The 13958-nt window shown below is 50.4% G+C and overlaps 2 protein-coding genes across 3 annotated transcripts; one reads left to right on the top strand and one right to left on the bottom strand.

The window, feature by feature from the left end:
* Window positions 1–19: 19 nt before the first annotated feature.
* Window positions 20–3828, top strand: chpt1 (choline phosphotransferase 1). The gene is made up of 8 exons (XM_052055434.1): window positions 20–419; window positions 1278–1425; window positions 1496–1637; window positions 1708–1792; window positions 1923–2054; window positions 2124–2282; window positions 2703–2828; window positions 2920–3828. The coding sequence occupies exons 1-8, from the start codon at window positions 180–182 to the stop codon at window positions 3034–3036; spliced, it is 1149 nt and encodes a 382-aa protein (XP_051911394.1). The 5' UTR covers window positions 20–179; the 3' UTR covers window positions 3037–3828.
* A 53-nt stretch (window positions 3829–3881) lies between these two features.
* gnptab (N-acetylglucosamine-1-phosphate transferase subunits alpha and beta) lies at window positions 3882–13321 on the bottom strand. Of its 2 annotated transcripts, XM_052055422.1 has the most exons (22): window positions 12984–13320; window positions 12195–12280; window positions 11987–12106; window positions 11762–11812; window positions 11487–11689; window positions 11319–11383; window positions 11107–11241; window positions 9479–9640; window positions 9229–9408; window positions 8981–9151; window positions 8784–8907; window positions 8482–8697; window positions 8294–8402; window positions 7437–8139; window positions 7156–7355; window positions 6791–7010; window positions 6571–6684; window positions 6412–6497; window positions 6241–6339; window positions 6006–6173; window positions 5133–5223; window positions 3882–4666 (listed from the first exon to the last, which is right to left on the bottom strand). In XM_052055422.1, exons 1-22 carry the CDS (start codon window positions 13143–13145, stop codon window positions 4595–4597), a joined length of 3537 nt encoding a protein of 1178 aa, XP_051911382.1. In that variant the 5' UTR covers window positions 13146–13320; the 3' UTR covers window positions 3882–4594. The 2 variants fall into 2 exon arrangements, with proteins under 2 accessions (XP_051911382.1, XP_051911381.1); XM_052055421.1 differs by lacking the exon at window positions 3882–4666 and having other exon boundaries at window positions 4902–5223; window positions 12984–13321.
* Window positions 13322–13958: the final 637 nt, after the last annotated feature.

Genomic DNA, 13958 nt, shown 5'->3' with positions numbered 1-13958 from the left:
AACGTCATCACCCGCTCGCGGTTGGTTCCGCCTTGCAAATGCCCTAAGCACATTCGCCTCCCTCTACAGGCCAAATGCGCTGCTATGTTTTGGGCTTGGCCGAGATAAGGTAGCCGAATCTAAGCCTCTTTTCCTGGCAGCCTGCGGGAATTCGTCACGGTCTATTTCGAGGAGAAACGATGGCCCATTTCCTGTGGCCGGAGCCGCTGTCAAGCGCGCAGCTCAAGCGGCTGGAGGATCACAAGTACAGCGCCTCGGGTCGCTCCCTGCTGGAGCCGCCGTGCCAGATCTACTGGAACTGGCTGGTCCAGCAAATCCCGACGTGGGTCGCACCGAATACGCTCACCATCGTCGGCCTGCTGGTCAACATCGTGTCCACGCTCCTGCTCGTGTTTTTTTGCCCCAAAGCTACGGAGGAGGTAAGTTGAGACGACCTTGGACAAAGTTTCTACACCGACACTCGCTCGCGAAATCAGGTTAGGGCTTTAAGCGATTTAATGTTATTTGATTACTTCGGTTTGATGTCACTCGTTTGCAGAACTTATTAACAGTGGCAAATCAGCACAATGGGGAATTCGCTTCTCGTTGCGTTTAATTACGGGATTCAATAGTTGCTACGGATAAGCAAAGGTAAACGAGCCTCGACTGGTGCTTCAATAGCTTAATCTTTCGGTTATAGGATCTGAGACATATATTTATTTGTTTGCGTCCGTCAACCGACCGATCGATCGATTGAGATCTGTCACCTCAGCTGACGTCACCAATCTGCCAGCACCTTTCCTGTCGGTAAACTACACGCGCTGGACCAGTCCAGCCTGCTTGTTGTGTTAATCACGTTTCTTGTTTACAACTCACACAAAGTCCACATTTTATCTGTTTGCACGCCCATCTGCATTGATTATTCACTCATTAAGCTGCAAACACCACGTTGCATACATTTTTCTGATTGTATTTATCCCCGCTGTCCAATAAAAAAAGTCTTGCACATCCAAATGTTTTTTTTAACTCAACGAGGTGGTTGAAGTGTTGAATTTCTGGGGAAAAATACACTTTGTAATTCCATGTTTTCCAATTTAGAGCAAGTGCTACTTTATTCTTTCAATGTAAGTTTGAAGACTTTGCTTTTCTTTCGAGGGGTGGGGCTTCAGTTAATTTATAAAAATGCACTTCAATGCTTTTCTCCTAAAACAATACATGAGGGTTTTTTCGCCCTCATTGGAAGTCTGCGTTCAACTGAGTATCGTTCTGCTTCTTTAAGTGTCGCATCTCACCTTCAGGCTCCAGCGTGGGTCTTCATCCTGAGTGCTCTGGGCCTGTTCGTGTACCAGTCTCTGGATGCCATCGATGGCAAGCAGGCCCGCAGGACCAACACCAGCTCGCCCCTCGGCGAGCTCTTCGACCACGGCTGTGACGCCGTCTCCACAGGTGCTCTCTGCAAACCCTGTAAAGTTTTCCACATTGTTGTTAACGGCGATATCGCATCGTCTCGCTGCAGTGTTTGTCGCCGTGGGAACCTGCATCTCCTGCGGCATCGGCCGATCCCCCCACTGGATATTCTTCTGCGGCTTCATCGGGATGTTCATGTTCTTCTGCGCCCACTGGCAGACCTACGTGTCCGGAACCCTCCGCTTTGGCCTGTGAGTCCCCCAAGAGGGCGCACGCCGACCCGCGCTCATCCAGCCCAACCTTCGCTTTCTCTCTTGGCAGGGTTGACGTAACCGAGGTGCAGTTTGCCATCATCACCATGTACCTGATGTCCGCATTCGGTGGGGTGAGCGTTTGGCAAACCACGGTAACTCAACCGCCTTGGTGAATTTTGTTTCCGCCAAGCAGCATGGCAGCTGTAGAAAGATGTCCGTCCCTCGTTATTAAACTGAAATATCGTCACAAACAAGTTCTTCAATCTGTGTGTCGCTTTAAAGTTGCCTCTCATTGGACTGAAGCTGTACATCTTCCCTATCGTGGGCATCGTCGTCGGGGCCCTCTACTCCTGCCACAACTACTTCCACGTCATTCTCAATGGCGGCGTGGGCAAAAACGGCTCCACCGTGGCTGTAAGCTGTGCCGAGTCACCTCAAGAGATGTCACGCCGCACAAAGAAATAAAACATTGGTGTTGCGCAGGACACAAGCGTGTTGAGCCCCGGTTTACACATCAGCCTCGTCCTCACGCTGGCCTTCATCATCTTCAAGAAGTCATCCAGTCGGCTGTTTGAGAACCACCCCTGCCTCTACCTACTCGCCTTTGGCATGGTCATCGCCAAGATCTCCAACAAGCTTGTGGTGGGTTCTGCAGGCGGGGGACATTTTGAGTCCTCAGAAATCTAGTCTTGAAATTGCACACGTGCTGTAAAGTGACATCAAGGACTTGTTTCCAAATACATTGTACATGTTTGTAGCAAGTTGATGAAAAATTGCAGTGAGTCAACGATGCCTACAACCCGAAAAAGTACCTTTCCTTCGGACAGTCTGCCGGCATAGCCGCTTTAGAGCGCCTCGTTGTCGGCCATCGCGTGTGAATGGAAGAGGAGCGATGGGAACTCTGTGAAGTGGAGGAGTGAGGGGAACTTATCAAAGTGTAATGCAACAGTCAGGGTCTTTGCGCTGATTTTAGAGCGCCTCGTTGTACAGTTCCTGATGATCTGGTGGGATATTTAATTGGGATATTTTGAAAAGAACATTTCCGACCCTGCACCCGCACAGGTGGCGCACATGACAAAGAGTGAGCTTCACCTCCCAGACACTGCCTTCATCGGCCCAGGCCTCCTCTTCCTCAACCAGTACTTCAACAGCTTCGTCGACGAGTACATTGTCCTCTGGATCGCCATGGTCAGTTCCTAGTATTGCACTTTTATAATGAGTCAAAAGGGAGCATTGTCAAAGCTTCAGTTTCAATGAATACAAACTCCATGGCTTCTAGGTGCTCTCCCTGGTGGACCTGACGCGCTACTGCACGGGTGTATGCCACCAGATTGCCGGCCACTTGCGCATTCGCGTCTTCAGCATCACGCCGCCCGGCCCCGCCCACCGCGACTGACAGCTTGCCCGGCGGGAGGAGGCGGAGGGAGACGCCGATCTCTCCCCGCTCCTGAAAGCAGACGAGGACGAGACAACACCCTGCACCCCATGCCTTGACCAAGTGACCACCACTGCCTAAAAAAAAAAAAACCACACAAAAAACCTTGCCCACCAAAGTAATGCTCCAAAACAAACAAAAACTCATCTGACATACCAAAGTTATTAAAAAAAAAAACTATTTTTTTAATTTGTTCAATAAATGTGACTGAATGCGATCAATCGGGGATTCTATAGGGGGTGGGGACGAGGTGTTTTGGTCAGCAGGCGATGTGAAGCGTTACTTTTCATGTCATCGCCATTTGTTCTGCTTTCTGACTTCTCCCTTAAGGGCTAAAAAAATGAATGTTGTTATTGTATACAATACAGCTGACAGAGCCTTAATTCATTTTGTTGTTATAAAAAAAAAAGTTAATCATGCAAAACAACTTTGTACACATTTTTGTACACAAGATCTGCAATACAGAAGCTTTCCTCTTTTCGACAGATTGATACGTTTCTCCTCCAGCGACTATAATATGCTTATTATTCAGGTTTCCAGTGATGAAAGGGGTTTCTTCTTCTTCCGTGGTACCGCTTTACTGGTTTGTACTCTGGAAAGTAACATTGGACTTTCTGTTTCCATGACAAACTACGAATTGAAATGTACAACCGATTTTTCACTGTTCACTAACAAAACTGTCCTGAAATTTTTTTATTCACTAATGCGTGTGTGTGGGAGGGAGCATGAGTTTGTAATAAAGACAATTATTTTTCATGCCTTTGTCTTGTCGCCGTGCTTTCGCAAACAGCAGAGAGAGACAGATGAACCCGGCCAAACACAATTTATTTCAATCGCAAGAACCATAGCAACTGACTTTTTAAAGGGCGGCGACACACGTGATCAAGCGCTCGGTCTCCACGGCCACGTCACAATCCCAAAAATAAGTTAAGAGCCGAGGTGTCTGAATTTCAGACATTAGAGTGAGTCTGCCGAGTCCCACGGAGACACCTATATGCAGACGATGAAGAGGAAAGCGGGCGCGAAACACTCTGATTCAAGGAAGGCTCATTGAATCCACGCACGGACGCATGCACATTGGTAGATGAGATTTTCACAAACAGCATTTGTCAAAAAAAGTATCGGAATGAACAAAGAAGGCACTTCTCGATCGCATATTGCTGAAGACACAATCAACAATGACTTAAATTAACGATTCATTTTCATACAATTCCATTAAAACAAAGTGGGCGGTAAAATGTCCGACAGTTCCCATCACGATGGCAAAAGAAAATTTTGCTTTGGGAACACCAGGCAAACCATTTTTATGTTTCGGCGCACGGCCTCGAGAATAAAAACAAAACTGAGTTTATGTAGAGGACCTCAGGAGTGTTGAGTTAGAAACCATGAAAAAAAAAATCATGGGCTTCATCACTAGTTTAGCTTTTTTTTCGCCAAATGGAAAAAAAAAATCTAGCAAACAGGACGGAGGAGGTGCTGCTGCTGCTGCTGCTGCTCGTGAGGACGACGCCTTCCTGGTTCATACTCTCTCGGGGTTGTCATCCTTGGCCATTTGGCGTCGGGGGAATAGCTTGCGCTTTAGTTGGATCAGCTGTGAGAAAATGGGAGTACGCGACGAGACCAATGTGATAGCTGCGGACCTCTCGGAATGTGTTTTGATGAAGATATCAAGCGTTAAGGTTGCTAAGGGCTGGGTGGGGGGTTAGCAATGGGAATGTCTTACGGTCAGCGTAACTGTTAACCTCTCTGGCTCAGGAGAGACACCGCAAACTGCTGCGATCACAACATCAAGTCAAAACTGATGTGTTCGGGGCTTTAGTTTGGGGGGGCGTCAAAATCGGTGGAGAACACGCAATCTGACTCTCACAGTCATCGAGTCCTCCCAAAGGAGGAGGCAGACGAAGGGCGGGGGGTGGAGGGTCTTTGGTTTCAGCGGACTCAGGTTCTGGCACTGTTCGTCACATATGAGACGGGCGAGCCGCCTGATTGGGCATTTGGGCGCGCGGAAGGCGCGAACCACAGAAACGGAGGACGCGGAAGACACGGAGGCCACTGACCTGTTCGGCGAAGAAGGACATGACGGTGAAAGCCACCAGTGTCACCAGGACACAGTGGGTCCAGAACTTCAGCTTGTCCCGGTAGACTCGCCTGTTGGGGTGGGGGCGAGGGAGAAGTTCCATTAGGAGACACGTTAAGTGGATGAACAAAAGCAAAGACGGTGATGCAACGCCGAGGCATCCAGAGGTGACGGCGCTTCACTCAAAAGACACTCCAGCAGGTGACGAAAGGCTCAGCTTACCACGACCATCTGAGGGGGGGCTCGTCTAATTTTAAAGTCTCTGAGTGAGCCCTGACACTGGAACACCCCCCCGCCTCCCTTGAAGAAGAAGCGTGGCTCTTTGGACATGAATCCCCCCCCCTTACCCCCTCCCTCTCCTGGGATCCCCATGGTGACAAGTTGGCAACACTTGGCCCAGCGTGCTGACAGCCACTTGGCTGCTTTTGATGTTACGATGCTGCCATTATTAGCAGCTGGCGTGCCGCCACGGGCGCCGAGAGACGTATTGATTACCTCCACCGGGTAGGGCGCTTTCACGACCCGGGGCGTTGACGTCTGTGTTCCGACAACTCAACGTGGTCTCCGACTTATTTATTTGAGGTGAAATGTTCAAATCTTCTCTCCGTCCAAAAAACTGGTAAAAGTGTAACATCGTCCGTTGCTTTAAGCAGGTGGTGATATTTAACTCCTCCTTCCAGATTTTTTTTTTGATCAACAATTCAATTCCTTACACGGCATTTCAAAATCAGACATGCTCCCGTCCTGGGAGGGTCTTGGCTTGAACTCAATTTAGACATTCACGCCTGCCATCCAATGACAATGTCGGCCATCAAAGGTTTCTAATCAATTTCTTGCGGTGGAAATGACCTACCATTCCTTGAGCTCGTCCATGTGCAGGAAGCGGTTGCGGTATTCCCTGGGCAGTTCGAACTGGGACGGCAGCGGGAACATGGAGTCGTAGAAGTCCCTCAGCACGGCCTTCACGGTGGCGGCATCCTTGTGGGCGTGGTCAATGTTGTCGTTCAGACAGATGAACTTCCTGCGGGGGAAAGCGAGGGTCTTTAGCTAGCGACATCAACGGGAAACCGCATGGGGACGGACGGCACCTGGGATTCTTCCTGATGTCGTCCAACTGGCCCACCACGTGCGACACGTTGGTGCGGACCATCTTGAAGGCGATGTCCTCCTCGCCCTTGATCTCAAACCTGCGCAAGTGGTCAATTCTTAAAATCGGGAGAGTGGTTCAAGTGTGCCGGCGTTGCTTCCGGACGTCTCACTTGTACTTGTTCTGGTCCACGAAAGCTTTGCGAATGCGGTCCAAGACGGGCGTGCAGTGCACGATGAGGCCTTTCGTGACTGGCGGCTGGGAAACACATTCCACAATGTGACGAGGAAAAGCGGAGAATCGAGATTTGCGTCCGGCTTGAGGTGTTCACCATGCTTTGGTCGTAGTAGGACTCCTGTGTGGGGTTAGCCAGGTGCAGCTGACTCAGGTTCCTCGGGAGCGTCTTGGAGCAGTTGATCAACATCTGCTCCAAGCTCGTCAGATCCTGCAAAGGCCAAAAGAATAAAGAGAAAGAATGCGTCTTACTTCCGTCCATCACCAACAGAAAACAACTAACTAAAAGTTTGAAAAGACCGGTTTCGTCGATCCACCTGGAGGCTGAGCGGCAGCTCGTGAATCCTCGTGGCGAGAGTGCGAATCTCGCGATCGGACAGGACGCCCGAGTGGTCGGTGTCAACCTCATCAAACACCTCCGAGATGTTAAGCTGCTGCTGAGTGCTCATCAGGAAGTAAAAGTAGGAGAAGGCAAACTGCATGTCGTCCGGGTGGCGCACGCGGTGGCCGGACGTCTTGTCAAAGTCGTCTGGGAAGCTGCGGGGAAATGAAGAAGCGGCAGCCAATTTGCGGCATGTCGAGAAAATCTCCACGCTTCTGATCCAGTACTGAAAAGCGGTTCTGGCGCGGCGCTTGGTGCGCGGCGGCCTTAAAAGCGGTTGGCCCCGTCGCTAACACTCACGTGTCTTGCAGCTCCTGCATGACCAGCCTGTCAATCATATGCGGCATGTGTGCGGGGACTTTGCGGGACGCGAAGCCAAACTGGCGGTTGAGCAGCTTGTTGACGTGGCGCAGCGAGTCGGCAAACGTGTCCCGTAGCTTGCGTCCGCCGGCGGTGCCGTCCGTGTCGTACGTCAGCGCCCTCTTCAGGTGCTCTTCTTCCTGTTGGAAAAAAAAACAGGATGGTTACAAACAGTCAGTGAAGAGGTGTGATCACAGCAGTCTCGATTTTTGTGAGCTCACCTCCAGCAGGTCTTGGAAGTATTTCTTCTTCTCCCAGGGTAGAAAGCCCCTGTCAACAGGGACAAAGTGCTGGAGCTTCCTCCCCACTTGAGCGATGTGATTGGGCTGCACTTGCCACTCGGTGTTCTTCACTTTGGTCATGTGGCGCAGCAGTTCGGGGGTTTTGGGCCTCTCCGCCACGCTCGGAACGGCAAGTTGGTCCCCGTCACGTTCTTCCCAGTCGGCGGTGAGCAGTTGAGCCTTGGTGAGGTTGTAACCCTTCAGCGTGATGTCTCCTCTGAGGAGTTTCTCATCCAGTTTTTCGAGTTCATTGCGCACAGGAGCTGGCAAGAGCGACTCGTTGACAGCGGGAACTTCTACGATGGCCTTGAGTTCATCCGGTTGCTTCCTCCGGATCTTGGGAGCCCTCTTGTCCTCGGGTACGTCCGAGAACAAAAAGAGCGCTTCCGTCGTCGCGGAAGGCTTCTGGCTGGAACTTTCCCTGCTGGCCTGCGTCCTGTTAACCTGCGGAAGCGGACGCGTGTCGACGGTAACGTCGAAGATCTTGGTGAACGCCGTGCTGTCCTCTCTTTGGAAGGTGACGTTGTAATGGACCACGCTGGCATTGTGGCCGGGGTGGAGCAGAAGGTGGATGGTCTTCCATTTGTTGGCTACGGAGGTGTGACGCACGACCGGGTTGTCACTCACGTGGGCCTCCGAAACCCTATGAGGAGACAAAACGCCAAGAAGTTTGAAGCTTTCCCAATTAAAGTCCAATTGGAACCTGTAAATGTTACGGGAAACATTTTCAAAATCCCCCCCATTCCATTTCTCATGGAAAGTTGCCGTCAATTTCTCGAGGCCTCTTGCAGCCTTACCTGTGAGCCAGCCGCTCAAAGCTGAAATAAGGTCTGATCTCTCCAACTGGGAGGACGTAAGCGGTCTGGTCACTCAGCAGGGTGACGCGGTGCAGCTCTCCAAAGTGGTCTGCGGCGTGAGCGCACAAAGCGGATCAACAATTTGACCCGAGCTCGAGGAGAAGCGCCGCCGTTTGCCTCGAACGCACCCGTGCCGCAGTCTCCCACGTCGAAGCCGCAGGAGAGCACGTTGCAGGCTTGATCGCAGAATTTGTCCGCCAGCCAGGAGGTGGCGCAACCTTGGTTACAGTACGAGGCCGCGGATAGGCCGAACTGACCGCCGGCAAACTGCCACATTTGTCCGCCGGCTCCGCCGGGACCACCGGCGCCGACGCCAGCGGGGAACCTGCCGCTCTCTGCGGCACCTGACAGAAAAATACAAGTGGCACAAATTCCCGCTTCCTTCCAAATATTCCCATGTAACGTTTCCAATCCCCAAGTGGAACTTTACCAGTGCAGTCTCCTGCGTCCCAGTCACACGCAGAGTTGTTGCACGCCTTGTCACAATAGCCATCCTTGATCCAGGATCCCGGGCAGCCCTCCGCACAATTGGGAACGGGCCAGGTGAGATAAACCTGCGGGAAATAGAAATTGGTAGAAATTCCGTTCAGAATGTTTTCCTTCTTCAGTTTCGACTCCAAATTCCACCTTTTGCCCTTTCGAATGGCTGTAGAAGTCGTCCGGCCAGACGTCTTTGCCAAACATCACGTCATCGTTGAGGTAAATGAACTTCTGCGAGAGTCCCGGGATGCGGTGGATGTGGCTCTCGATGGCGGGCGAGCTGAACGTGGGGAGGTGGCTGTGGTTCAAGAAGAGCTCCTGCGGGTTCCAAGGGAAACAGTTTGGAAACGGATTCCGTTTGGTTAACGAGCGCTCAACGAGTTACGGGGGCTTACCTGATGCGCCACGACCGAAACGCGGGGGTTATCCAGGTTGAGCCAGGAGGGAATCTGCCCATTGGTGACCACGAAGACGTGTCGCACCCAGGGGGCGTGTTTCTCCACGGAGCGCAAAGAGTAGCGCAGCTCCTCGTTGTCCTCGAAGCGGCTGGCCGAGACGTCCTCATCCTGTTTGGGCTGCCCAACAACAAAAATGCCATCAAGAGGTCGGGATTCCAGAATAAGCGAATGATTCAGAGAGACTTACCTGCGAGATGGCGGTCAGGTCCCAGAAGAGGTAGGCGGGACTAATGGTCAGCTCCTTCCCATCCAGCGTCAGGTTCTTCTTGGACTTCTGCATGAGGTCAGCGAAGTCTTGCGGGCCTTTGAGGTGAAGCAGAGCGACGCTCGCCTCCGAATACAACTCAAACTGAGGAACACACCATTTGACAAACGGTTGGACCTCCATCTCAAACTCATCATGTGCAATTCCTTGAGCCAAACGTGACATTCAATATGTCGTCCTAATTAAGTGCTCATTTGCTAAATATAACCGGCAAATGCATTTCGTTTGGAAAACTCGGTGATGTCATCCTCACCACATACTGCACAGATAAACCCCCACCTTCCACATCTAAGATTCCCAGGAAAGCATTTGCTCGCCACCTCACTCCCATCATCGAGCGTCTCACATGAGCTGGCGAGCCGCCACCTCCTCTCGCTCCTTTTAGGTGAGGATTACTCGGGTCTTAGGGAGCCAGCGCGGCCCGGATCACGTTGCATCTCTATTATAGTCCTCCGTTTAGGCCTGCTAATGCTCACGCGTGTACACAAAGCGAGCGCGTGGCAGCCTCACAAAGACCGCTTTCATCGCCGGCCAGCGTCAACCGTTCCACTCACACACAACCAATTCTGACAAAGGACTTGGTGGGGTGTCGTGATGGTCTTTCATCACGATGGCGCTGGTTCTCACGTCAGCTGTAAATATGGAGCGTCACTCAACAACGGCAACCCTCCAACCCTCCTCTATTTACCAGCAGCTCGCTTTCACAGGATGGGCTTGGCACCAGGAAACACCGCACTGTCCACAATCACCGATCCCCCCCCCCCCCCCTTGTGGGTGAAACGGATTGAACAGGTAAGGGCAGGTGGGAGACAGCACGAAAAATCCTGATGACCTTCCAGTGGCGCCGCTCCACTCCAAACAGTTCCATCACGGGGGGGGGGGGGGGGCGGCTTAGATAATGGCTATTATTTGCCGGTCTGATGTGATGACACTCCATCTGCCCCCAATAAAGTGAATGGAAATGCCATTCCTCTGCCACCCCTCCCCATAAAACACAAAGGGAAACAAGCATAATGATTTCATCCAAACATCGTGCAGATTCTTCAGCTATTTTTTTGGGAGTCCATGCACACAATATCAATTGCATAAGCCATCCAATGGGCTGGACGAGTACAAAATGGCTGCCGTTTGTTTTGATAATTTCCCCCCAGAAACCTGCAGTGATCTCTCCACAGCTCCTTAGAACTTGCTCGTGATAACGCCTCATTTCTTTCAAGGTTGGGAATGGCCCCGACTCACAATTCACTTCACACACGCAAAAACAAGCTTCTATTAACCGCTGCTCTTAAAAGGTCAATATTAAGCTCATCTTCAGGCAGCGACATCTTGTGGTAGGAAAATATATTGCAAACGGGCTCATTTGGGTTTGAAGGGTGCAACAACGCCACCTGCTGCTTATTTTCGTCTTAAGCCACTTTTTAAATTTTTATTTTTATCAAGGGTACTTCATCCTACGCCCTTGCTCTCTTATTTTACTACCCTAAGTAAGTGAAGTGGACCCAAATGGCGAACATAGAGTCTTGACTGTGACTGGTCTGATTTGCGTTCACCCGTTTCATCTTGTTGGTGACAAAAGATGGCAGCTTTGCTCTCAGCTGCTCCGTCTCCTTGAAGGACCCCGGGAAACCACTGAGGTAGGCCAGCGTCTGCATGCGGATCAGACCCGGAGCCTCTTTATCTGTGGTCTGCGGAAAGTGGGATTCGATGATGCAAGTACGGATTCCTTCAAAAGGCCATGTCAGGAAATTAATATAAAACTCACAAGGTAACATCTGGACACTGACAATTTCTTGTCTTCCTTGAACGCATCTATGTAGGCTTTCTCAGCTGGAAGAAAAGCATGGGGAAAAAAAATACCTATCAGTTTATTTTTCTCATCACCCAGTACAGTCAACCGCGCTTTATCGTGCCGGCTATGTTTCGGACCCACCGTCAGCCTGGGAATTGAAGACCAGCACGGAGGCGGCGGTGGACGGGTGGACGGGCTTATGGAGTTGGAGCAACTCCTTGGCGGCTGCCAGCGCAGGTGAGAGTTGCGGCAACTCCTGGACCGTGGCGTTGGCCGGCAGGGCGGGTTCCAGCGCCAACATGGGCGCAAAGATGCAGTGAGACAGCAAACATTCCGCTTTGGCCCTGGAGAGGTGCGCGCGACGCCGGTCAGCAAAGGCAGACTTTAGCAAAAGGAAAAGGGACATTCAATATTACCTAATTTTGAGTTCTTCTGTTGTCTCACTTGCATTTTTCCCCAGACGTTCTCTATGTGGATAAATACAAAATTAAAAATAAAATATACAGTGCTCCCTTGACTCACAAGCAGACACAAATGTCGGTCAAGAGGCCTCCAACACACGGCTACGATGCTACATACAGTAATGACACATAGACTTTTATATTTCAACCAAGACTGAGAATCCGTCTCTGTTGTACTACCTCAGAGCTCTCTGCTCATCTGCCAGTTGCTCTCTCATGGCCTCCAACTCCTTGAGCAGAGCCACGTCTGTGCCATTCACCCACGTGTACACCACATCGATGGGCATGGGGAGGCAGAGCCTACATGGGAATGGCAAAGGAAGCTCAGTTTTCACACACGACGAGGTCACATGCTTATTTGAGCGTCAATAAATGAGATTCCGCCCACCTGCTTTGAAATGATTTGCCACCCAAGTTGTCTCTGTAGGAGTCAAACAGTACGTGGTACTGGTCTCGGCTCCACTCAACCACAACCTGAACGTAGAAAGCAATCGACTCAATACAACATGTGGTGGTATACACCTGAAAGTGTAGAGCTTTCTTCTATCCTTGCTATGATTGAAATTAAAATTCCTCTTCCAGGCTGCTCTTTGAATTCATGAGCGTGTCATATTGCTTGTGTCATAAAGAAATTTCAAAACAAGTTCGAGTTCCGTCGGTGTTTTGAAGGAGTCTTCGTATAGTAGAGAGCAACGAAGTGAATTATTTCGAGGCCGGCTTTTAAAAAGGTGCCTGCTAAAAGCAAAGAGTCGGAATAAAACATCGAACAACGATGTCAGACGCAGGTTCGTCTTGGGAGGTACGACAGTACTTTTTTTTATGTGCGCGCGCTTGGGAGTCTGGCTGCGCGACTTTGATGATGTCATCCTGGGCGCGACAGCTGTTCCCAAACCATCTTTTGATATCCAACAAGACTTTGTTCCCAATTTGTTCATTCCCCCCTCTGTGATTGAATCTAGCCTTCTTCTATCTGTTCGCCCCCTTGCTTTGACGTGATTACTCAAAAAGCCCTCCGCCCAAACGTTTGGCCGACACCTCTGCGCCGAGTACGAACCCAAACGCCCAGACATGCCCAAATTAACAGAAACTTTAAACATGATACCATTCTGCTTATAGATTTTTTCTACCAACGTGTTCAGATGCTAAATGTGTACGCAAACGAGAAGAAGCTCTTCACCTCGCCGAACTGGAAAGCGGACACAATCATGAGGACGATTCCTCCGAAGCAGAGGTAGAGCCCATAGCGGTGGGACAGACAGGTGTACGTCTGCCTCTGTAGCAGCTTCAGCACAGAATTGACGACTACCATGGCTCTTCTGGGCCAACCATAGCGCCGCATTCATTCGACAATAACGAGCAAAATCAAGTTAAATAAACAGAGGGGGCATCCCAAACGAGCGGGATCAGTCAGATGACCGCCATAGCACTCCTGACGGGCAGGCGCGTGAACGCTTCTTCGGTGGCAGCGTTTCCGCTTTCTCGCCTCCGCAGTTTGTCGCCCCCTTGCGGCGAGGAGGGATGGATGAATATTATTCGGGCAGTACGTCATCAAATGGCAAATAAAAAAACACCCTCCTGACCGGCCGAATAAGGTGCAAAAACACCTTATTACAGAATTTCAATGTAATTATAACAATGCGTTGTTTCTTATGAAAAAAGCGTACAGAAAGAAATGTCCAAAATGACCAAAATATTAGGCACACCCAAGTTCTCGCGTTGATAGGAGAGAGCGTTTACGCATGCGCGAACATTTTCGGCACTCCATTTAAAATGTGACATTTTGACACTCCAGGTGTTCCATTCGTCGTGTGTTATGTTAACGATAATTTGTCCCTGCAGTTCGTTCACCACAACGTTGATCATTTAGTTTTGTTTAACTGCGTCCAGGAAGTTAAACGCTGGCCGGAAACGAGCCATTGTTTGGCTTTGCGTTAGTTTTTTTGTTTTGTTTGCTAATGTTACGTGTGTTTCGAGCACCTGAACTAAGTTAGGTTAGCTACGTTAGTGCTAATTAAGGCATTTTTTGTCTTGTTTACATGCACAGTAGACGACCACAGTGAAGGGAAGTTGTCAACACCTGCGTCCACGTGCAAAGGTAACGTATGCTAAACTTTTCCATGTTTTCACTGTCCATTGTCTTCTGTTTAAGCGC

Source organism: Hippocampus zosterae, chromosome 21 (assembly GCF_025434085.1).
Source record: "Hippocampus zosterae strain Florida chromosome 21, ASM2543408v3, whole genome shotgun sequence".
Taxonomy (NCBI): Eukaryota; Metazoa; Chordata; class Actinopteri; order Syngnathiformes; family Syngnathidae; genus Hippocampus; species Hippocampus zosterae.
The sequence above is the reverse complement of the archived record's forward strand: the minus strand, read 5'-3'. Positions and strand labels throughout refer to the sequence as shown.

Coding starts and splice junctions, on each gene's coding strand:
- chpt1 (XM_052055434.1), top strand. CDS start 180: ATGGCCCATTTCCTGTGGCCGGAGCCGCTGTCAAGCGCGCAGCTCAAG. Junction 1,793..1,922: donor TGAGCGTTTGGCAAACCACG/GTAACTCAACCG, acceptor GTCGCTTTAAAG/TTGCCTCTCATTGGACTGAA. Junction 2,055..2,123: donor AAAACGGCTCCACCGTGGCT/GTAAGCTGTGCC, acceptor GGTGTTGCGCAG/GACACAAGCGTGTTGAGCCC.
- gnptab (XM_052055421.1), bottom strand. CDS start 13,145: ATGCGGCGCTATGGTTGGCCCAGAAGAGCCATGGTAGTCGTCAATTCT. Junction 11,690..11,761: donor ACAGAAGAACTCAAAATTAG/GTAATATTGAAT, acceptor GCACCTCTCCAG/GGCCAAAGCGGAATGTTTGC. Junction 7,011..7,155: donor ATGCAGGAGCTGCAAGACAC/GTGAGTGTTAGC, acceptor ATTTCCCCGCAG/CTTCCCAGACGACTTTGACA.